Source organism: Stigmatopora nigra, chromosome 11 (assembly GCF_051989575.1).
Source record: "Stigmatopora nigra isolate UIUO_SnigA chromosome 11, RoL_Snig_1.1, whole genome shotgun sequence".
NCBI lineage: Eukaryota > Metazoa > Chordata > Actinopteri > Syngnathiformes > Syngnathidae > Stigmatopora > Stigmatopora nigra.
In genome coordinates, this window is record NC_135518.1 from 13,305,985 (window position 1) to 13,329,878 (window position 23,894).

At 40.1% G+C, this 23,894-nt stretch overlaps 1 protein-coding gene across 1 annotated transcript in view; it reads left to right on the top strand.

The window, feature by feature from the left end:
- Positions 1-23,894, top strand: part of dnah7 (dynein, axonemal, heavy chain 7) — a 40,598-nt gene that overhangs the window by 16,047 nt on the left and 657 nt on the right. The window contains exons 34-67 of the mRNA XM_077728846.1: positions 140-322; positions 407-583; positions 674-805; positions 2,721-2,942; positions 3,006-3,203; positions 3,973-4,128; positions 4,199-4,367; positions 4,435-4,561; positions 5,077-5,296; positions 5,998-6,624; positions 6,716-6,961; positions 7,027-7,256; positions 7,334-7,664; positions 8,483-8,826; positions 8,925-9,105; positions 9,185-9,370; positions 9,709-9,872; positions 10,055-10,209; positions 11,644-11,834; positions 12,087-12,220; positions 12,374-12,709; positions 12,783-12,909; positions 13,481-13,675; positions 14,727-14,819; positions 14,892-15,068; positions 15,382-15,543; positions 15,632-15,832; positions 16,316-16,477; positions 16,962-17,147; positions 17,408-17,545; positions 20,652-20,882; positions 21,617-21,769; positions 21,830-22,007; positions 23,047-23,150. Of these exons, the coding sequence (XP_077584972.1) occupies positions 140-322; positions 407-583; positions 674-805; positions 2,721-2,942; positions 3,006-3,203; positions 3,973-4,128; positions 4,199-4,367; positions 4,435-4,561; positions 5,077-5,296; positions 5,998-6,624; positions 6,716-6,961; positions 7,027-7,256; positions 7,334-7,664; positions 8,483-8,826; positions 8,925-9,105; positions 9,185-9,370; positions 9,709-9,872; positions 10,055-10,209; positions 11,644-11,834; positions 12,087-12,220; positions 12,374-12,709; positions 12,783-12,909; positions 13,481-13,675; positions 14,727-14,819; positions 14,892-15,068; positions 15,382-15,543; positions 15,632-15,832; positions 16,316-16,477; positions 16,962-17,147; positions 17,408-17,545; positions 20,652-20,882; positions 21,617-21,769; positions 21,830-22,007; positions 23,047-23,150 (6,816 nt within the window). The remainder of the gene's footprint in view (positions 1-139; positions 323-406; positions 584-673; positions 806-2,720; positions 2,943-3,005; positions 3,204-3,972; positions 4,129-4,198; positions 4,368-4,434; positions 4,562-5,076; positions 5,297-5,997; positions 6,625-6,715; positions 6,962-7,026; positions 7,257-7,333; positions 7,665-8,482; positions 8,827-8,924; positions 9,106-9,184; positions 9,371-9,708; positions 9,873-10,054; positions 10,210-11,643; positions 11,835-12,086; positions 12,221-12,373; positions 12,710-12,782; positions 12,910-13,480; positions 13,676-14,726; positions 14,820-14,891; positions 15,069-15,381; positions 15,544-15,631; positions 15,833-16,315; positions 16,478-16,961; positions 17,148-17,407; positions 17,546-20,651; positions 20,883-21,616; positions 21,770-21,829; positions 22,008-23,046; positions 23,151-23,894) is intronic.

A 23,894-nucleotide genomic window follows, 5' to 3' on the forward strand; every position in this document is an offset into this window, starting at 1 on the left:
TGGGAATTTAATTCTCTACTACATAAAAACGGATTGATAGTTCTGCTCAAATAACAACTTTTGTGATGTTTTTTGCACCAAAACGAAGAAATGCAACAAATCTCAATGTACCCTTGTCTCCACCTCCCCCTCTTTTAAGACCCCCGACAGAAAATGGCTAATCTTCGACGGCCCCGTGGACGCCGTGTGGATCGAGAACATGAACACAGTACTGGACGACAACAAGAAGCTATGTCTGATGAGCGGCGAGATCATTCAAATGTCCCCCCAGATGAGTCTCATCTTCGAACCCATGGACCTGGAAGTGGCGTCACCGGCCACCGTGAGGAAGCCATTTTTCCACCACCACTTCCCAAAATAACATCCTTTTTACCCCACATTCAAGAGTTCTTACTCCTTTTTCTAGGTATCTCGTTGTGGAATGATCTACATGGAGCCTCACATGTTAGGCTGGCATCCTCTTATGTTGTCCTGGTTCAATGAATTGCCCGCCACGGTGACCCCGGCCCACAAAGAACTGATCGGAGGTCTGTTTGAACGTATATTGCCGCCCTGTCTGGAGCTTATCCGTAAAGCCACTACGGTATGGTAAAAACGGGTTGACCATTGGCTCCTCTGGAGTTGTAGTACTGTGTGGAAAAAGTGAAACTTTTTGTTTTTTTGTTTCTTTTAGGAGTTGTCTCCAACCTCCGACAGTAATCTGGTCAAAGCTCTGATGAATTTAATGGACTGCATGATGGAAGAGTTTCACGACGCTGCCGTGATGAAGCGCATGAGCGACGGGGACATCTGCTCCTGGTTGGAGGTTTGTACCAGCGAGATGAAGGCGACAGATGTTGCTAACATTTATGACCGTTGCTACGTGTTAGGGTAAAACACAGGATGTCATTTGGGGTCAAAAATGTGGTGACAAATGAAAGAATTCGTTCAAGACAATGAATTTAATGTGGCAGTCAGGTATAAATGGCTATTCGCTTTTCAACTAGATGCAAGTCAATGTTGAAATGGCCAAAATTAAATACTATTTTATTAATAAAGACAATGTAAATGTCAGAAGGAGCAGCACAATGCCCATTGAATCTAAGCAATTTAAATAATATACACTTATTGTTATGACTTGGTTTTTATAAAGTACATGTATTTTTTATTTTGTGTTACCTTTAATTCTATCCATGCTAAAGTTAAGGTTTTTTAGATGACAGCATTTTCCAGAACAAAGACTAATTTACGTTTTACTATATTTTGGAAGCTAGGAAACTGAGTGGTTAGCGCATTGGCCTCACAGTTCCGTGCTCGAGGGTTCGATCCCAGGTGGGTCTTTGCTGTGTGCAATTTGCTTGTTCACCTGGGCTTTTGTGGGTTTTATCCAGGTTCTCCACTTTTCTCCCACACCCCAAAAAATGCATGCTAGCCCAATTGAACATTCTAAATTCCCCCTATGCCTGTATCAAGCTGTCATAGGCTCCAGCACACCCTACCACCCAGGTGAGGATAACTGGTACAGATAAAGAATGAATAACTGGAAGCTAAGCCTTAACTTTCATTCCCTGCATGATTCCCAATGATCTATCACGTATTTTCTTGTCACTGTATCATGTGTTTGGCCCACTGCTGTTGTACCCCCATGGTGAATGTCACTGTAAAAAAAGCCTCCCCACATTTCCCATCATGTCATTATCATTACAAGCGTTCAATTAATCAACCTTTTAACAGCAGGAATGAACACCAGACTCTGGAGTCATTTGCAATTCCCGTAGAATCCTTGTTGTTCTTTCACCACACACACACAACCGTGGAAACACACCCACACATCCACCCACACAAAGACTGTTATCTGCAATGAACACTTCTCCGATATCAGGCCACACAACTGCTATTAGGAGTGAACTTTTTGCTGGTTTATGGGTAGTTGGAAGTTAATTTTGCAGTGTCGTTGATGCTCATTTATTTGCATAATTGCCCAAAACAACACAAAATGACTATTTATTGGCAATCTGTTGATCTTTTAATACAGGGGTTGTCCAAATCTGTTATTCTTCCTAAAAGCGTTCATGTTAATTTTCATTTGTTAAAGCGTGGATTGGAATCAGGAGTATTTTTAAGCATTTTTTAAAGTATTAAGGGCAACCAGCAACAAATTAATCCTGCAGTAAAATAATATTGTAAATTATCTATGCTAGATCATTTTTGCATAAAACAAATAATCAGTGCAATTTCAAAACATTGATAAAAATGTCCAATCAGCTCAAAATAGTCAAATGTATCACATGCTTTTCATCAGATAGTTTTTTTTAAACTAATTTATTATTTAAAACAGAACACTGCAATTTAACAGTTTCCTGTGTGTATTAGAAGCAGGTTTTTAGAGTATTTGTGTACTTTTTAAGCAATAAAGGCAATCAGCAACAAAATAATACAGAAGTAAAGGGATACTGTAATTTATCTATACTAACTAATCATTTTTGCCTAAAAAAAATTATCTGAGCAATGTCCAATCAGCTCAAATTAGTCAAAAATATCCCATCCTTTTCATCAGTTTTTTTTTAAACATTTATTTATGTAAAAGAACAATTTTATGGTTTCCTATGTTAATTGGAAATAATAGACGGTCTCACTGCTTACATGACTATCTCCACCACATTCCTAGTTTAATGCCTTTATTATTAAGATATACAAATTTCCCATGTCTTTTAAAAAAACCTATCATACTCCACCCACAGGGCATCTTCGTCTTCTGCCTGGTTTGGTCGGTGGGAGCCAGCTGCAACGACCCGGGTCGCCTCAAATTCGACCTCATGGTCCGGGAGCTCTTGAGCGGACCGCTCAGCGATGCGACTCGCAACCTCCACGCCATCCTTTGCACGGCGGGGCCACCCACCAAAGAATTGACTGTCCCACTGCCCACCGAGGACACTGTCTACCAGTACCGCTTCATCAAAGAGGTGAGCACCCCCACCACCAAGATGGAAACAACCGCCATCTCCAAAACCAAACGATACCCTCAGGGCAAAGGTCGCTGGGAGCTGTGGACGGAGGAGCTGAAGAGTGCCCCCCCTCTGTCCAAAGACATGCAGTTCAACGAGATTATCGTGCCCACGGAGAATACGGTGCGCTATTCGGCGCTTATGAAGTTGCTGGTTACCAATCAGAAGCCCACCATTTTTATCGGTCCCACCGGGACAGGCAAGAGTGTCTATATTACCGTAAGTGTTGGCCAACAGGTAAGGTAATTGTACATAATTGATCCAGTTTTGGAGTTTTTTTTGGGTAATTGCTACATTGGAATGGTTCCAAGAGCTCCTTGGAATGATAATCTGTCAAAATGTTTGAGTATTGTTAATTCCAGAAGGTCCGTTTTAGGTCCAAGTGTTTGTACAACTGCTGGCCAAATTATTTTGGTCACGAACATTAACAGAGGTCAAAATTTGACTTGTTGAAATCAATAGGGACATTTTGCAGTTTTGTTTGACATAAATGACCTACCGTATTTTGCTGTTTAGTATACCCGGGTATATGTAATTATTTAAGTTTTTTTTTTTAGCCTCCCGTTTCATATACCCGGTATGTTAAATGGCAGCTCAGCTTTTTTTGGTGAGATTTATATGGTGTTCATGAGGGCATAATTACAGATACTTAAGTTCGTTAAAATCCCAAATAGATTAAACAGTAATACGTTTTTGTAGTGTGAATATGAATATAGGGTATATTGCATTATCTCTTGATTAATATTAAATTTTCGCCCTTTACTCCGTCATGGGTGATATAAGACATCAAATCCATTTCAACTGGAAATTTTGGCACTGAATTTGACTTCCATTGACATTGCTACACATCCAATCCACTTTGACTGGCCATTAATGGCAGCTAATAACTGATCACCTTCCAACAATTATATTTATTGCTACATTTTCCTCCCCAATTCCGTTTTTTCCCAATAAAAGTGTGAGGATTGACTTCCATTTTTCTCCCCAGAACTTCCTCCTGAACCACGTTGACAAAGAGATTTACAACCCGCTATTTATCAACTTCTCAGCCCAGACCACAGCCGCCCAGACTCAAAACATCATCATGTCCAAGTTGGACAAACGTCGCAAAGGTGTCTTTGGTCCTCCTATGGGACAGAAAATGGTACTTTCCTCGACACGCCGTCCATGCACGGCAATCCAAAGACTATGTTGTCCAAAATCTATCCCAACAGGTGGTATTTGTGGACGATGTGAACATGCCGGCCAGGGAAGTCTACGGTGCTCAGCCCCCCGTGGAGTTGTTACGCCAGTGGTTGGACCACTGGAACTGGTATGACCTAAAAGACTGCTCCATGATTAAACTGGTGGACATTCAGGTCATGTGTGCCATGGGGCCGCCCGGTGAGTGGACATTTGGTTAAAGTAGAAATGTATAAAAGAAATTGATCTTCGTCTTATGGTTCTGCAGGCGGAGGACGAAACCCGGTGACGCCGCGCTACCTGCGCCACTTCAATATGCTGACCATTAATGATTTTGATGAGAAAACAATGTATACTATATTCTCCAGGATCATACATTGGCATTTTACTATTCGGTGGGTAAGATCACAGTTCAACATTAGATCACAGGTGTCAAAGTGGCAGCCCGGGGGCCAAATATGGCCTGCCACATCATTTTGTGTGGCCCGGGAATGTAAATCATGAGTACCGTTCTGTTTTAGGATCAAATTAAAATGAAGAGTATAGATGTATATTAAATTTCCGGATTTTCCCCCTTTTAAATCAATAATTGTCATTTTTTAATCAATTTTTTTAGTTTTTAGTTCAAAAATCATTTTGTTAAATCTAAAAACATTTTAAAAAAGCTCAAATAAACATTGTTTCAGATCTATAAAAAATCTGAATATTCAGGGCTTTTAATCCAGTTTTTTTTAATCCATTTATAAAAGAAAAAAAAACTAAATGTATCTTAAAATGGTCCGGACTATATAAAATCGAGTTGACAAAAAAAAAATTCTGCAACCAATTGATTTTGTAAGCAGAGATACAACTGTAGTCAAAATTAATGCAATTTTCATAGTATTTGATCTATTTTTTTCTTGCTTTCCAGGTTTTCCTTCCCAAAGACATTTGCATCGCTGACCACTCAGATAGTAAAAGGCACCATGTCGGTTTACAAGGAAGCCACCAAAAATCTCTTGCCCACCCCCCAAAAGTCCCACTATTTGTTCAACTTACGTGACATTTCCCGTGTGATCCAGGGCATCTGCTTGTCTCGCCCTGAAACGGCAGAGGAGCCGGCCACCATCAAACGACTTTGGGTACACGAGGTAAGACAAAACACAAAATTATTCACAACAAAATGTCAACAAATGTTATTTGGATTTCATTCCATTCGAACAACAGCAAGTGCCAATAACTGTGAAAATGGAAATGGACAAGATATTTTCTTTAGATATATTTTGAAAGAGCGTGGCATGGTGGACGGGTGGTTGACATGCCGCCTCACTGTACTGAGATTAAGGGTCGAATCCCAGGTTGGCAACTAATTGAGTGTGTTGCCTTCTGCCCATTGTTAGCTGAGATAAATAGGAGCCACCATTTTTATCCTTTAGGTCGCAGGTGTCAAAGTGGTGGCCCGGGGGCTAAATCTGGCCCGCTGCATCATTTTTTGTGGCCCGGGAAAGTAAATCATGAGTGCAGACTTTGTTTTAGGAACAAATTAAAATGGAGTATAGATATATATTTAAATTTCCTGATTTCCCCCTTTTAAATCAATAATTGTCATTTTTTAATCATTTTCTTCTGTGTTTTCAGTTCAAAAATCTAAAAATATATTTAAAAAAAGCTAAAGTAAACTTTGTTTTAGATGTATAAAAAAATGAATATTAAGGGCATTTAATCCAGTTATTTTAATCCATTTATATATAAAAAGTCTAAATATTCTATCTAAAATGGTCCAGCCCACATGAAGTCAAGTTGACGTTAATGCAGCACGTGAACCAACCCGAGTCTAACACCCTTTCTCCAGGTTTTGCGGGTATACTACGATCGTCTGGTCCAAGACTCTGATCGCTCTTGGCTGGTGAGCCACCTCCACGTGGTATTCAAAGACCAGATGGAGGTGAACTTCCACCAGCTTTTCCAGTACCTGGATCTGGATCAGGACGGCATTGTGATGGAAGACGACCTTCGCAGTCTGATGTTCTGCGACTTCCACGACCCCAAGGGCGACGACCGCAGCTACCGCGAAGTGGTAGACCTGGACCAGCTTCGGCAAGTGGTGGAATCCCACTTGGACGAGTACAACACCATCAGCAAAGCGACCATGAACTTGGTTCTGTTCCGCTTCGCCATCGAGCACGTTTCCCGCATTTCCCGCATCCTCAAGCAGCCCAGTGGACACGCCCTCTTAGTCGGCGTGGGTGGTAGCGGTCGGCAATCCCTAACCCGTTTGGCGGCGCACATGGCAGAGGCGGAGCTCTTCCAAGTGGAGATTTCCAAGACATACGGCATGGTGGAATGGCATGATGACCTCAAACTCATCATGACCAGGTCCACATCCGGCGAGGCTCATGGCGTCTTCCTCTTCACTGACACTCAGATCAAAATGGAGTCCTTTTTGGAGGATATCGGCAATTTGTTGAACACTGGCGAGGTTAGTGCGAGAACTTTGTGGAAATCCAAATGAAAATTCAGCTCTGCCTCCTTCATGTTTTGGTCTTTTAACCCGATTTTTGTGGTTACAGGTGCCTAATCTATTCGCGGTAGACGAGAAGCAAGAAGTGATCGAGAAAATGCGAGTGTTGGACCGCCAACGGGAACGCGATAAGCAGACGGATGGCAGCAACTTGGCACTTTTCAACATGTTTGTAGAGCGCTGCCGCTCACAGATGCACGTGGTTTTAGCCATGAGTCCCATCGGAGATGCCTTTCGAAACCGACTCCGACGTTTCCCGGCTCTCATCAACTGCTGTACTATCAACTGGTTCCAGGTAGAGTAAATATACAGTACAAAAAGTGTGAAGTCAAGACTGTAAACTTTGTAACTCCTCCCCAGACATGGCCTGAAGACGCTCTCCAAGCCGTGGCCTGTCGCTTCTTGGAAGACGTGGAGATGTCGGACGAACACCGGGCGGGTTGCATTGACATGTGCAAGACTTTCCACACGTCCACCATTACGCTGTCCACTCGTTTCATGGATGAATTGCAACGACACAACTACGTCACCCCCACTTCTTACCTGGAACTCATCTCTACCTTCAAGAGCCTGCTGAATGCCAAACGAGCGTAAGACCGGCAACCCACCAGGCTCACCCTAAAAAAAGTGCAACACTGACCATCTGGTTCTTCTCTGCTTTTTCTAGCGAAGTGATGACACAGAAAAATCGGTATGTGGTGGGACTGGAGAAGTTGGAGTCGGCGTCCTCGCAGGTGGCCACCATGCAAGTGGAGCTGGAGGCGTTGCAGCCTCAGCTGATCGAGACCTGTAAGAAAGTGGACGAGATGGTAGTCCAAGTGGAACGTGAGTCGGCCGAGGCGGCCGAGACGGAAAAGGTGGTGAAGAAGGATGAGGCCGTCACCAACGTGCAGGCTATGGCCGCCAAAGCCATCAAAGACGAGTGCGATGCCGACTTGGCCGTCACCATGCCCATCTTGGAGTCGGCGCTTTCCGCCCTGGATACGCTCACGCAGAATGTAAGTATTGGTTTGGATTGGATAACTTTATTCAGCCCGTATTTGGGAAATGTTGTTGTCACAGTAGCAAGGGGGTGAGAATACAGACAGAAAATACATTTTAGACATAAATAGATGGGCAATAAGTAAGTTAATAAATAAAATAAATACATGAAAAAATATATAAGCGTGTTGCTGAAAAAAATATATACACATACATACACATACATACATGTACATACTTGTAGTACATACATATACATACATGTACATATAGTACATGTACGTATAGTACATGTACATACATGTACATACATATAGTACATACATATAGTACATACATATAGTACATACATATAGTACATACATATAGTACATACATATAGTACATACATATAGTACATACATATAGTACATACATATAGTACATACATATAGTACATACATATAGTACATACATATAGTACATACATATAGTACATACATATAGTACATACATATAGTATATACATATAGTATATACCCATAGTATATACCCATAGTATATACCCATAGTATATACCCATAGTATATACCCATAGTATATACCCATAGTATATACCCATAGTATATACCCATAGTATATACCCATAGTATATACCCATAGTATATACCCATAGTATATACCCATAGTATATACCCATAGTATATACCCATAGTATATACCCATAGTATATACCCATAGTATATACCCATAGTACATACACATAGTATATACCCATAGTACATACACATTCATGGATGGCCAATTGCAGTGCTTTCACTGATTAATTCATGTTTCATATATCCTGTTCCTCCAGGATATCACTTTGGTCAAGTCCATGAAAAGCCCACCCAGTGGCGTCAAGCTGGTCATGGAGGCCATCTGCATTCTCAAAAAGATTAAGCCGGATCGTGTTGCCGACCCCGGCAGCGGCAAAAAAGTGGAAGACTATTGGGGTCCTGCCAAAAAGCTTCTGGGTGACCTCAAATTCCTGCAGACCCTGCGTGAGTTTGACAAAGACAACATCCCCGCCAACGTCATGGCTGTCATCCGTGAAAGGTACATCAGCAACCCGGACTTTGTACCCGAGAAGGTTCGAACGGCGTCCACCGCCGCCGAGGGCCTGTGCAAGTGGGTTTGCGCCATGGACAAATACGACGGGTAAGTTCTAGACTTTTGGAGTGTGTTGAGAAAAAAATGGACACTGTCTAATCCTTTTAAAGTGGGAAATTGACATAATTGAGATGTGTTTTCTACAGTGTGGCTAAGGTGGTTGCCCCCAAGAAGGAGAAATTGGCTCAGGCCCAGTCGGAGCTGGAAGTGGCCTTAACGGTCTTGCAGAAAAAGCAAGCCGCCCTCAAAGAAGTGCAGGACCAAGTGGCTAAACTCAACCAGATTCTGGAGTCCAATAAGAAAAAGAAAATTGAACTGGAGAACCAGGTTTGGTCTTATGTCAGATTCTTGTAACAGTGCTGACAGCTCAAGAAGCTTTAGCTAAACTTGCGTACATTTGTTCCAGGTGGATTTGTGTAAAAAGAAACTGGAGCGCGCCACGCAACTGATTGGCGGCCTCGGTGGCGAGAAGACTCGTTGGAATGAAATGGCACGCATGTTGGGGATTCTCTACGATAATTTGACTGGGGATATTCTCATCTCGGCGGGAATCGTGGCTTATTTGGGGGCATTCACTTCCAGCTTCAGACTGGTAAGTTGCCAATGAAATTTGATCTGTTTTCAGAAAGTTTTTGACTATTAGGATCTGACAGTTGTTTCTGGTCAACATAAGAAAATTCAACTCTTTAGGTTACACGGTTTGGACAAACGTAGAGTGAGAAGCTTAACATACACACAATCCCTTGATTTTTGTGAATAGCTATTTGATAATTCATCCAGAGTAGTTGTTTCTCTTCCTGGGAAAGAAAATACTTGATCAGATGTGTATGAATTCATATGAATGTCAATCTATAATTGTTTATGTACAGAAATAAGGTCATCTATCGGCTAAGCGGTGATTTTAATGATCTATTTTTTGCTGTTTTCCAGGAGCAAATTGCTGAATGGTCGAGTAGTTGTAAAGAGAAGGAAATTCCCTCCTCATCCAGCATCACTCTAACAGCTTCCTTGGGGGAGTTAGTCAAAATCCGGGCTTGGACCATCGCGGGGCTTCCTACTGACGGCTTTTCCATCGATAACGGAATCATCATCTCGTGAGTCTTAGCCCCGGTTGTGGAATACCCGCCAATGTTTGCCAATAGAATCAAAGTCAATGCATCTTTACCATTGACTAAATATACGTATGGTATTTCTAAACAAATTCCTTGTGTATGAATCTGGCTATCATGTGATATTGATATTCAATTTGTTGCTATTTGCCTGTTTGTGTGCACAGAAACGCCAGGCGGTGGCCTCTGATGATCGATCCCCAGGGCCAAGCCAACAAATGGATCAAAAACATGGAGAAGGCCAACAACCTGGCAGTCATTAAATTGAGTGATCCCGGCTTTGTTCGTACCCTGGAGAACTGCATTCAATTTGGAACACCAGGTGGGGGCTACTCAATATTCACTTTGCCTATTGCTATACCTTCCCTTGTCTGTCTTTTGTGGCAGATCCAAGTCCCTTTTTACCACTATTATCGCTTAAGAGAGATGGGTTAATAGTCAATTTATACACTGGGGTTTAAGGCTTTAAATTCTCTTCAGTAGGGGAAGTAGGGGAGGTCATATGTCCTGTATTACAATGTCTTTTTCACCAAATGCTGTAAAGTATCGTCCTGTTGGGGAAATGTCAACCCTACTTGGGCCAGGCTCAGGAACCCTCGCAACCTTGTGGGGGAGGTACACTTGGTTTAGATCAAGGGTTTCAGACTTGGTTCGTGGGCTGCTTTAACGTCAACTTGATTTTATGTAGGCCGGGCCATTTTAGATATAATATTTAGATTTTTTTTTATTTTTATAAGTGGATTAAAGGCCCTGAATATTCAGTTTTTTTATAGATCTAAAACAATGTTTATTCTAGATTTTTTTTAATACATTTTTAGATTTTACAAAATTATTTTTGAACTAAAAACAGAAGAAAATGATTTAAAAATGACTATTGATTTAAAAGGGGAAAAACCAGGAAATTTAATATACATCTATACTCTTTATTTGAATTTGATCCTAAAATAGAAAGTCAGCACTCATGATTGACTTTCCCAGGCCACACAAAATTATGCGGCTGGCCAGATTTGGACCCCGAGCCGCCACTTCAACACCTGGTTTAGATTTTTCTCGCCAAGGCAAAAATTAATGGTTTTTAGACTACCTGCATTAGCTAGTGAGTTCCATTATGAACTGGCAACCTCTTGTAGAGGTGCCCTAGTTTTCCCCCAATCATCCATGCCTCACCGTGTTTTTTTAGTCCGATTCATTATTGTTCACAACCTACAAAATCTTTTTATCTGCCGCATAACATCCCATTTGTTGGTTTCCTAAGCGAGGCATGTGTTGATTACAAACACAAATGAAATATTCACATTGGCACGAGCTGACCTAGTTTATCCAACTAGGCAAAGCTCGTCAACGTCCGTGTCTTTGGATGCCACTTAAAGATCTTTGCGGGCCACCTAGAGGCTTTCCGTCATTTATTAATTGCCTTAATGTTTGCAACACGAGAACAGCATTATCATACGTAATGGCGCTCCAAATTAATATTTAGACGATGGGAAGCATTTGTAATAATTCATTTTGTGCTGCTGATTGCTCATTATTGTGCACAAATCCGGCTTTTGTATCCTAAATTACTTCATTTACACTAAGCCAAAAACAATAGTCGTACAAAGTGATTGGCTTGTTGTTATATTTACATTTTTTTTGGGACAACAGGTGTGCCTGAGACCTAAATATGTCTATAAAAAGTCAATTATTGATAATATGTCTGGACAAGGCTTATTTTTAACTTGTTTATTGGCCTCCGGGTGAACTTTTTCTCTCAAAGTTCTGTTGGAGAATGTTGGCGAAGAGTTGGACCCAATTTTGGAGCCTCTTCTCCTCAGACAGACTTTCAAACAAGGCGGCGCCATTTGCATCCGTTTGGGCGACAGTACCTTTGAATATTCGCCCAACTTTCGCTTTTACATCACCACTAAACTACGGAACCCGCACTATTTGCCCGAGACCTCCGTCAAGGTATGTCGGGAGAATTGGGAAACATTTTTTTTGCTATATATACACCATAATGGCTTTATATGAACTTGCCCTTATTGATTGTGTTGATGCTGATTCTTGTTAGCGACAATATTTCGGTCTCTAATCCAAAATGTCAATTTATGAGTGAAATTGTCAGTAAATTCACATGCCCATTTTCACTTGGATATATTTTTTTTCATAAATGGATTAAAAGAACTGGATTAAAAACTCTGTTGACCATTGCTCTTTTAGGTGACCCTCCTTAACTTCATGATAACCCCGGAAGGCATTCAAGACCAGTTGTTGGGTATCGTAGTGGCTCGTGAGAGGCCTGACCTTGAGGAGGAGAAACAGGCTCTCATCCTTCAAGGAGCTGAGAACAAGAGGTACACAGAAGTAGAATGGATGCATGGTAGTTATGTCACAAACCTCTGGTTCATGGGCAAGACAAAATATGATATCATAGCATTTCTGGAAGGATTTTTTTGCTTACATATTGTCAAATCCATGACATGAATCCCATTTGATTTCTTTCCCAGACAACTGAAAGAAATTGAGGACAAAATCCTGCAGGTTTTGTCATCATCCGAAGGCAACATCTTGGAAGACGAAACCGCTGTGACCATCCTCTCGCAGTCTAAAGTGCTGGCCAATGAAATTACAGAGAAGCAGGCGGTGGCCGAGGTGACGGAAGTGAAGATCGACGAGACCCGTCTGGGTTACAAACCCATCGCCATTCACTCGGCCATTCTATTCTTCGCTATTGCCGATTTGGCCAATATCGAGCCCATGTACCAGTACTCCCTCACTTGGTTCATTAACCTCTTCATCAGCTCCATCGATAACTCGGATAAGAGTGACGATCTGGATGCCAGGTGAGCGAGTGCCTGTGGAGAAAAGCCTGCCTTGTAACATTTTAGTGTCCTGATGGTGTTCTGTGGTTTCCAGGTTGAAGATTTTGAGGAACCACTTCACGTATTCTCTCTACGTCAACGTCTGCCGCTCACTCTTTGAGAAAGACAAGTTGCTCTTCTCATTCTGCCTTTGTGTTAGTTTGCTGATGCACAAGAAAAAGGTACATGTAAAATTTAAAAATCATAATTATAAAGTTCAGGGTATTGGACTATGGCGTAAATTTTAAGGATGAACCTAAAATGCATCAAGAAATTGGACAGGTTGTCTTGATTTTTTTTAAATGTTTTGGTTCAAAACACGTCAAGATTTCGAACAATGTTGGATCTTCCAGTTTCTCCGATTTGCTGCTTATGATCTGAATTCCAATGATTTGATCTGACCTACAATAATTTGTCTTGATTTGATCTGAATTGCAATTTGCCTTGATTTTGATCTGAATTCCAAACATTTGTCTTGACTTGATCTGGATTCCAAACATTCGTCTTGATTTTGATCTGGATTCCAAACATTTGTCTTCATTTGATCTGAATTCCAACAATTTCCCTTTATTTTTTATCTAAAAAGCTATTCTAGACTAAAAAAACCCAACTCGGTTTACCCAGCTGACATTCCCTGTAAAACCTAATCCACTTTAACTTAAATTGTTGGATGAATTGTGGAGTATCGTTCTCCACGGATATATTCAAGCACACCATACATTTATACATAAATAACATTCCCAAATGTCTTAGGTGAATGAAGAAGACTGGCACTTCCTATTGACGGGTGGCGTCGGACTTGACAACCCGTACTCCAACCCTTGCACCTGGCTCCCCAAGAAGTCTTGGGACGAACTTTGCCGACTGGACGCCATGGAGCAATTTAAAGGCTTGCGAAGGGACATGGCTCAAAACAGGAATAGCTGGAAAGAAGTCTACGATAGTCCGGTAAGAAGCAAAGTTTCTTTCCTTGTCAGGCACAATCTTTGAGTTTTCTAGAACTCTCGAAATGCTCCTACACGGCCTCATAAGACTTAAGTAGCGCTAAAAACTAATTCAACTTAGTTCAGGGTGGAAAGATTAAAAAGATTGCGCCGATAGTTTCCCTTTAAAATTTCCCTCTGGCATTTAAAAATGATAAAGGAACTGTAAGTTGATCTAATGAAATCTCTTCATTTAGCATTTTTTTGGGCTAGAAGCACCCGCCCTCACTATCTGGATGCGTTAGCAGCTGTTCTATCGACTCTTGGATTTATAATCAAGGCGCACACCCGCTGCACTTGTAATGAAATCCAGTTTGTTCCAGATGCAGAATTTACATTGGTCACAGTTGAGAGAACAGATGTTCCGTCAAGTTCAAGCACATGTTTACCCCCCAGGAGAGCCCAAACGAGGTGTTTTCCAGGCCGTGGACAAACGGCCTTGGGGGGGGATAGTTCCAAAATGTCCAGGCTCACCAGTTTTATTCTATAGATCAAGGGTGCTTGACTCGGGTTGGTTCATGGGCCGCTTTAATGTCAACCTGATTTCATGTGGGCTAGACCATTTTAGATATTTATATATTTTTTTATAAATGGATTAAAAGAACTGGATTAAAAGCCCTAAATATTCAGTTTTTTTATAGATCTAAAACAATGTTTATTTGAGCTTTTTTAAATTTATTCTTAGATTCTACAAAATGATTTTTGAACTCAAAACACAGCAAAAACGGATTAAAAAATGACAGTTATTGATTTAAAAGGGAAAGTCAGGAAATATAATATAAATCTATACTATTCATTTTAATTCGATCCTAAAACAGAAAGTCGGCACTCATGATTTACTTTCTCGGGCCACACAAAATGGTGCAACGGGCCAGACTTGGCCCCCGGACCTCCACTTTGACACGTCCTACAGATGAATGACTTGGTTCTAGCTCTGTAGTTGATGACTTATCCCTGCCGCCATTTCTCCACAACTTTATCTTCTTTAAATGTGTGCAATCCTGTCTTCTCACCAGGAACCCCACCTGACTCCCCTCCCAAATGAATGGCAGGAGACGCTGACCCAGTTTCAGAGGATGCTAGTTATCCGATGTCTCCGACCCGATAAGGTTAGTACTTTTACCTACCACTAACCAGGATACCTTGATAATGAAATGAGATGACTTCCTTCTTCCCTCCAGGTCATCCCAATGGTCCAGGAGTTTGTTTCCAGCAGTCTGGGACGCCCTTTCATTGAGGCCCCGCCCTTCAACTTGGGAAACGCCTTTGGTGATAGCCACTGTTGCGCCCCGCTTATCTTCATCTTGTCCCCAGGCTCGGATCCAATGGCGGCTCTGCTCAAGTTTGGACACGAGAAGGTACTAAGGCACAGGTGTCAAAGTGCGGTCTGGGGGCCAAATCAGTTTGTTCTTTGTTTTAGGATCAAACTAAAATGAAGTGTATAGATGTATATTAGATTTCCTGATTTTCCCCCTTTTAAATCAATAATTGTCATTTTTAATCAATTTTTTTCTGTGTTTCTAGTTCAAAAATCCTTTTGTAAAAACTAAAAATATATTTAAAAGAAATGCTAAAGTAAACATTGTTTTAGGGTTCCTGATTTTGCCCCTTTTTTAATCATTTCTTAAGCTCGTGATTAATTTTTTGGCCACATCTGCCTGTCCACCTCAGGGTTTCACAGGGGACAGGCTGACCTCTCTTTCTCTGGGCCAAGGCCAGGGTCCCATCGCCATGAAAATGATCGAAGCCGGCATCGCCGACGGCACATGGGTGGTCCTGCAGAACTGCCACTTGGCCACGTCCTGGATGTCCACATTGGAAAGAGTCTGCGAGGTTAGTTCACACCACCTCGGGGGAAATCCTTTGAGCAAAATGACCTTTCAAAGTGGCAATTGATGACTTTCTGGATCTATTTGAGCAGGAGCTGAACCCGGAAAACACGCACCCCGAATTCCGTCTGTGGCTGACCAGCTACCCGTCACCCACCTTCCCGGTCGCCGTGCTCCAGAACGGCGTCAAGATGACTAACGAAGCTCCCAAAGGCTTAAGGCCCAATATTGTTCGCTGTTTCCTAATGGACCCCATCTCGGACCCCAATTGGTTCGACGCGTCCACCAAGCCGGTAAGTAAGTGAGCTAGTACTATATTCATTTTCTCATGTAGTAACCAATTCCTTTTACCCAATAATATCTAAAAAGGTACAAAAATCCATCACAAATGTATGTAATTTGACATGTATATATATTTTTTTATACATCCAATCACAATTTAATATCCATTAAGCATATTTTCAATCTCATTATTGAATTGAATACTTTAATTGTTATTGTTTTAATAAATAGGTAGTCTAAAAATAAATAAGTTGGAGTGCACAAATAACAACAAACACATACATAATCAATAAATAATAATTCTCATAATACTCAATAATTAAGTAATTCATAAATAAGTAGCCAACATAATGCCTAACCCCACAGCCACACCCTATTTTTGTTACCCGGCACCATAGGTGTATGGTTCAATTCCACCCTCCTGTTTGTGTCAGCTTCAGCTGGGAAAACATCCCTACCTCTTGATCTCGACCACACTTGTCTTTCTTTCCCAGGGCGTGTTCAAGAAACTCCTGTACGGCTTGTGTTTCTTCCACGCACTCACCCAAGAGAGGAGAAAATTTGGACCGCTGGGTTGGAACATTCCTTACGAGTTCAACGAGACCGACTTGAGGATCTCGGTGCAACAGTTGCAGATGTTCCTTGAGCAACATCAGGTACACCTTAAAGGAACACTGTCCTAAGAACAGCATTTGTTCGTTTTTTTTCTTCCCAGTTCATAATCCATAGATGCTAATATATATATTTTAGTAGTACTCCGATTGTGACTCCACATTAGCAGTATTTGCAAAAAGCTTTTGACATTTTTACATTGTTTTACAGCCCTTCTATCTTTTTTAAAATGACATTTTAATTTTTCTTCATACATTCCTTTTTACTTTACTTTGTACTTTATACTTTTTACTTTAATGATGAGTGATGAGTATGTTAATACTTTAGTCCTTTTTTTCCTCTATTTATTCATATGTACTGTTAACGGATGCACTTTTTTATATCGTATCGCATCATGTACTGACCCCACCCATATGTCAAATTTTTAAAGTCAATTTTAGCCCCCGTACCCAAAATTTGCCCACCCCCGTTCTAGAACATAACGCCATTCATGCTAAATATATAATAACAACACAAACTCCCCCCCAGGAAGTACCTTTCGACGCCATCCGCTACATGACAGGCGAGTGCAACTATGGCGGCCGTGTGACAGACGACTGGGACAGACGGACATTACGTACCATCCTGGCCATCTTCTACCACAAAAACCTTGTGGACAACCCCGACTACAAGTTTGACCCCAGCGGGCTCTACTACGCACCCCCCGAAGGAGACGTAAGCACAACAACAACAAAAAATACTTTTTGTCTTGTGTCCATTGACAAAAGTAATACATTAAGTAGAGACAAACAAGTATACGCTTGAGCCCAAGTGTGTTCCGTTCCAGAGTGGCGGCCCCCTCGGAGCTTGCATCTTTTATTCATGAAGTCACATTAACATAGTCATTATAACAAATGTCAGCTATCGGAATGGTTGCCTTTGCACAGCTGTTTGTCATTTTTGTTTTTAATTCGCCTTTTGTCTTCCTCTCTCAGTATGACAGTTACATCGAGTACACCAAATCCTTGCCACTCAACCCCTCGCCGGAAATCTTTGGGATGAACGCCAACGCCGATATCACTAAGGACCAGGCTGAGACTCAACTGCTGTTTGATAGTATCTTGCTGACACAGGTATGCTTTTCAGTCCACTATTACCATTTTTTTTTTTAAATGTAACTTTTTTTTACTCACTAATCCAGGGGTGGGCACATTTTTCGGCCCGGGGGCCACATTGACTTTAAAAATTTGACAGATGGGCCGGTACAAGATTAGATACATATAAAAAAGTACATCCGTTAACAGTACATATGAAACATAAACAGGAAAAAAGGACTAAAGTATTAACATACTTATCACTCATTATTAAAAAGTATAAAGTACAAAGTCAAGTCAAAAGTAATGTATTCAGAAATATTAAAATGTCATTTAAAAAAGATAGTTCTCCCTGGGCTTGCGTGGGTTTTCTCTGGGTACTCTGGTTTCCTCACTTAGCCCAAAACATGTATGCTAAGCTAACTGGTTGAACACTATATATGACCTAACCCTAGCAATGATTGGTTGTCCTTTGTCTCCTTGCACCCTAAAATTGGCCACCTAATCAAGGTGTAGTTAGCTGGGATAGGCTCTAGCACCCCCTACAACCCTTGTGAGGATAAGCGGTTTGAAAAATTATCAAGACTCCCACGTATTCATCCCTTTTTTATTTTAAAGACAATTTTTTTAGCTGACTTTGAAAACCCAAAATCTGAATAAGCATTCGTCCAATCTGAGCGGCCATTTTTCTTTGAACCATTTTTAATTCCCGTTCTCATGCTTAAAGCAACTCCTTCTAGGTGGCAACACCAAAAGCTTTGGAGTGAACGGTGCTTAAAAGCAAATAATGGATGACAAAAAAAAATCAGTGACCCTGCAAACATGTAAATGAGCCACGCTGGCCTGCCAGCGTGAAATTGCAGAACCTTGTTTTGATGCCAGCGAGCCTCTTGGACGCCTTCCCGCTGCCTCCACCGAATCTTGGCCTTGATCCTAGGTGTTCATTTGGAAAAAGGCCTCTTCTTCCCGAGTGAATATTTTCATTTTCAGGACAAAATTGGCACGCAATTCAACGAAAACACGATACGTTGCAAAAAATAAATTAACAAAAAACCCACAATTCCGCAAAAAGCGGCGTTTGGCTTCGGGGACGTTCCCTGGGGCTTCCCCCCCTCGACGTCTTTTTATAAGTTAACTCGCCAGACTTCAATATTTGATCGCACCCTGCGCTGAAATATGCGATGCAATATTAATTAAAAGGAAAGTACAAATGTATTTTTTAGTTGTTTGTTGAGGAATCTCCAAAAAAAAAGTAGATCCAAATTCTCCTTATTTTTAAGAGGCTCGTCTTGCCTTTGACGTTGCCAAGACCTCGTCGACTGATCCCACGTCGTTATCGTTCGACGTCGGGTAGAAAAAAAAATGTCTTATTCTGTCAGATTTCCATCTTGCCTCATCTACGTCTATATAAACAGATTTCATATTGCTCAAACTTTTATACTCCCCAGTTTGGGTTCTTTTGATATTTTATACATTTGCCCACCAATTTGAACTCTGTATTAATTTTCTACGTTCGTTTATACACGCCTGCCAAAATTGGACGTCTATCTTCGTCAATTACAGCCAAAAATAGAATAAAATTGAATTTAAATGCTTTTTATTGTCATTATATAAGTATAAAGAGATTTAAAACTTAACTAAAGTGCACAAATACAAAAACAAAAACAACAGAAAAATTATTCACTTGTTCATTCCATTCATTTTCTGAACTGCTTTATCCCCACTAAGCTTGCAGGGGGTGCTGGAGCCTATCCCATCTCACTTTGGGCACTCTAAATCGGTAGCCAGCCAATCACAGGGCAGGGGGAGACAGTCAGTTAATTTAAAATGTCCAATTAGCATGCTTTGGAATATGTGAAAAAACTGTAATACCCAAAGAAAACCCATTCAAGCGCTGGGAAGAACATGCAAACTCCACACTAGATGTACCGACCTGGATTTGAACCCAGAACCCCAGAACTATGAGTCTGACGCGCTAAACACTTATTTAATGGGGGAAAACTATCTTGAGTCTGTTTGTCTTGGCTGTTATGGCCCTATAGGTTGGATTGGTTGACATTTTATGTTATATTTTACATTATTACCCAATTCCAATAGAGTAAATCAAATAGAAATATATATTACACAGCCAGTAGTTGTTTTTGAGGGAAAGAATGAAATGTGCCCCATTGACCTTTAAAGACTGAAGCAAGTTTATTCATTGAGGGGACTCCATTTAATGGGGTTAATTGACAATGCGTGGAATTTGTTGGCATTCTAATACATCCTCATCAGTCTCCGTGACGGCATAGCGCCGCCGCCGCACTTCAGGTGGAATTAAAGAGCTATTAGTCAAGCCCCGGCTGGCGCTTGGCTATCATTAGCCCATAATTCTACAATTATACGCTGGCCGGGTGACTGAGCAAAGTGCGCACACCCGCCCAAAGATGCCGTTTTCGCGGACAAAAGTGGAAAAATTGTCACTATTTGAGGATTCGGCCAAGCAAATCGCAAGTTAGGAAATAAAACAAAATTAAAAATTCCAAAATACTTAATAATTTTAATATAATTGACTCAATTCGCCCAAAAACGAGTAGAATGAAGCATATACTTAAAACTAGAATATTTTTCACTGAATCTTTGAGAGTCAAAAACACTGAATAATTGATATCAAATTAAAATTCTTTAATGGTCCTGCATAAAAGATGTAAAACATTTAATAGAAAAAAACAGCCAAATTTTTTTAAATGTGACTTCTGACTTATTTGATTAATTTTTGGGGGAAAAATCAGGCAAGTAAGCCAATAAAACAAAATAATTTAAAATTCCGAGCCACTTAACAATAATAGAACAACACATTAAAATTCTTTAATAGAAAAAAAACAGCCACAAAATTGACTTATTTGATTATAATTTAAAAATTGTCTGGCACCACATGTAAGAAAATGTCACCCTTATTTATCTACACTTTTTCCGCATCCTCATTGAAATTTTCCAAGCCAACATCGAGTCAAAAAGTTTACCCACCCATGGGCTTTCCATCAAATAAAGATAAAAACCAACATATGAAGAAACTATCTGAACTGACAGTTAACAAATGTCAAATTTGACATCTTTTGTAATAACAACTCTGATCGGACTGCTTCTCTTTCTTTCTCTTTGTCAGTCTCGTTCGTCGGGGGGCGACGCCAAGTCGTCGGACGACATGGTGTTCGAAGTGGCGGCCGACGTGCTGAGCAAACTTCCGCCCGACTACGACTTGGAGCTGGTTATGCTGCACTTCCCCACCAGCTACAATGAGAGCATGAATACGGTGTTGGTGCAGGAGATGGGCCGCTTCAATAACCTGCTGTGCACCATCCGTGACTCCTGTGTTGACCTCCAGAAAGCCATCAAGGTACACCAATCCATCAAGTTTAATCTCCAAGTCTTCTCGCTTCTAGCTTCTTCTCTTTGGGGCAAGGGTGTCAGACTCTGGTTGGTTCGCGGGCTGCTTTAACGTCAACTTGACTTCACGTGGGACCATTTTAGATATAATATTTAGATTTTTTTTTCATAAATGGATTAAAAGAACTGGATTAAAAGCCCTGAATATTCAGTTTTTCATAGATCGAAAACAATGTTTATTTTCGTTTTTTTTCAATATATATTTTTAGATTTTATAAAATAATTTTTGAACTAAAAACACAGAAAAAAATATTAAAAAATGACAATTATTGATTTAAAAGGGGGGAAATCAGGAAATTTAACTGGGCCGCTTTAAGGTCAACTTGATTTCACTTTGGTTTCTCATTTTAGATAATATGTTGCTTTTAATCCATTTATTTAAAAGTAATCTGTGTATAAAAATCCCTAAATATTCAGTTTTTATAGATCTAAAACTTTATTTTATATATCTTTAGATTTTACTAAGGTTTTTTTGAGCTAAAAACACAGAAAAAACGGTTAAAAAATTGACAATTATTGATTTAAAAGGGGGAAAATCAGGAAATTTAATATACATCTACACATTTTAATTTGATCCTAAAACAGAAAGTCAGCACTCGTGATTTACTTCCCCGGGCCACACAAAATGATGCGGTGGGCCACTTTTGGGCCCCCTGGTCCTCAACTTTGACACACATGCTTTAGGGCCTGGTGGTGATGTCATCTGAGCTGGAGGAGGTGGTCAGCAGCATTCTGAAGGGCAAAATCCCTGGCATGTGGATGAAAAAGTCTTACCCCAGCCTCAAACCGCTTGGGAGCTACATCAACGACTTCATGGAGCGACTAGAGTTCTTGCAGGTACAACGTTTTGGTCAAAGCCAGAATGGCGAGGCACTTCATCGCCATCTTTGTATTCAGGGGTGGTTCGACAACGGGACCCCCGCCGTCTTCTGGGTGTCGGGCTTCTTCTTCACGCAAGCCTTCCTGACTGGGAGCCAGCAGAACTACGCTAGGAAGCACACTGTCCCCATTGATTTACTGGGTTTTGATTTCGAGGTCCTGGAAGACATCAAGTACAAGCGACCCCCAGATGACGGTGAGACCATCGATGGGTCGATTGGGGGGGCTTTAAGGTCTTTACGAGGTTTACTTGATCAATTGCAGCAAAACAGTAGCAGACAATGAGGAGAAGAGAAATAATTAGTCAGAATTAGTCAGGAAACCCATGCTTTATACAAAAAAAAATATATTGTATAAGAAGTCAACTGTGTTTAGTTTTACTAAATTATTTTGGTCAATTTAAGTCTTTATAATGCATTTTAAAACATTTTTTAAATATATAATCACTTCCGATTTACTCATTTTATTTATTTAAGTCATTTTAATATGGAAATACATTTTAAATTGTTGCTCTAAATGTAAAAATATCATAATTAGCACATGAAGGAACAAATTGGATAAGATGAAGAATGAAAAAGGAACCTGATTAAATATTAGAGAATCTTATTAAAAATGTCATTGCTCATATTTGGTGTAAATTGGTGAACAAATTGAATAGAATTGATGGTAAAAATAACATTTTCTTCAGTCTTATTTGAAATATTTTCCCCCATTTACTCAGTTGGAGGCATTTTACATATTTTTGTACAAGAACTAAATTCAATCATGGGCATTTTTACTTTGAGGTAACGTTGAAATGAAAAGTCATGACAAGAAGTTAATTCTAACCGACAGCCGGTTGACGGAATTGGAATAGAAAAAAATAGAAAAAGGGAATAACTGGATGACAACACATCCACTGCTGTCACCACTCTTTAGTCCAAATCTTTGAGACGACTCCCCCCCACCCTGTCGGTGCGGACCCCTGGCCAGGCCGATAATGTCATCACACCGACACACCACGTCTTCCCACCTGTCACAACGCAGACAATCGGGATCTTTACAAGTGGAACAGAGACAGGAATAAGGACAATTGGATTTCAGCTTAATATTTTTCAGACAGTTTATTCCATAGGAATTGAACCCAAATCCGAACCCTACTGTGAAGTCAGTTTTGAAGTAGACAAAGATCAACAGACCAGTTATAGAGCAATTAATTGTAAATGTGTGATATTTTTTAAAACATTTTTTTTTAGGTGTGTATATCCGTGGTCTTTTTCTGGATGGCGCCCGATGGGACAGGAAGACCAAACTTTTAGCAGAGTCCTACCCTAAAGTCCTCCATGACACCATGCCTGTGGTGAGTAGGTTTACAAAACTACTTATTTATTGCTCATTTGGGTATTTGTCTTTAAAATAATGTCAGAGTGCCAAAATAAATTAGAGGCTAGGCGTATTTATTACATTTTAAAATTGTATTTTTTCCTGAATAGATACATGAATAAATGCTCACTTCAAAAACTTTCACATTTTTTATTTGTTGTGCAAACATAGGTGCTGAAAACACATTAAAATTGTCTATATGATTAGTTTTTAAGTTTCATTAAATTGAATTTATGGTCATTTAACCTTAACTGCATGTCAATTTTCCAAGAATATTAAAAACTAAAGGTTATATGTTCCTTTTTTTAAATAATTGAACTTTTGGAAATCTTTTGTATCTTTTTCAGAACTTTTTGAAGAAAAAAAATCATTTAAAATTGATTTTAAGTCAATTTAACCTTAACTTCAATTAGTTTTAGTTACTCTTAGTTCTTACATTCCATTAAATTGAATTTAAGTTCATTTAACTGCATGTCAATTCTCCCAAAATAATAAAAAATAAAGGTCATATCTTTTTTTAAGATGATGGAACTTTTGAAAATCTTTTATAATCTTTTGAGTGACAAAAAAAAACTAAACTTCACTTCATTTATGATCTGATTTTAAATAATCATTGCCATTTTGAAACTCTCATTAAAAGCCAAGTAAGACCTACCGAATTTTTTTTTCCGAACGGAAATAAACGGGCGTTTTTAAAGTATCGTTGACAGCCTTCTCCGCT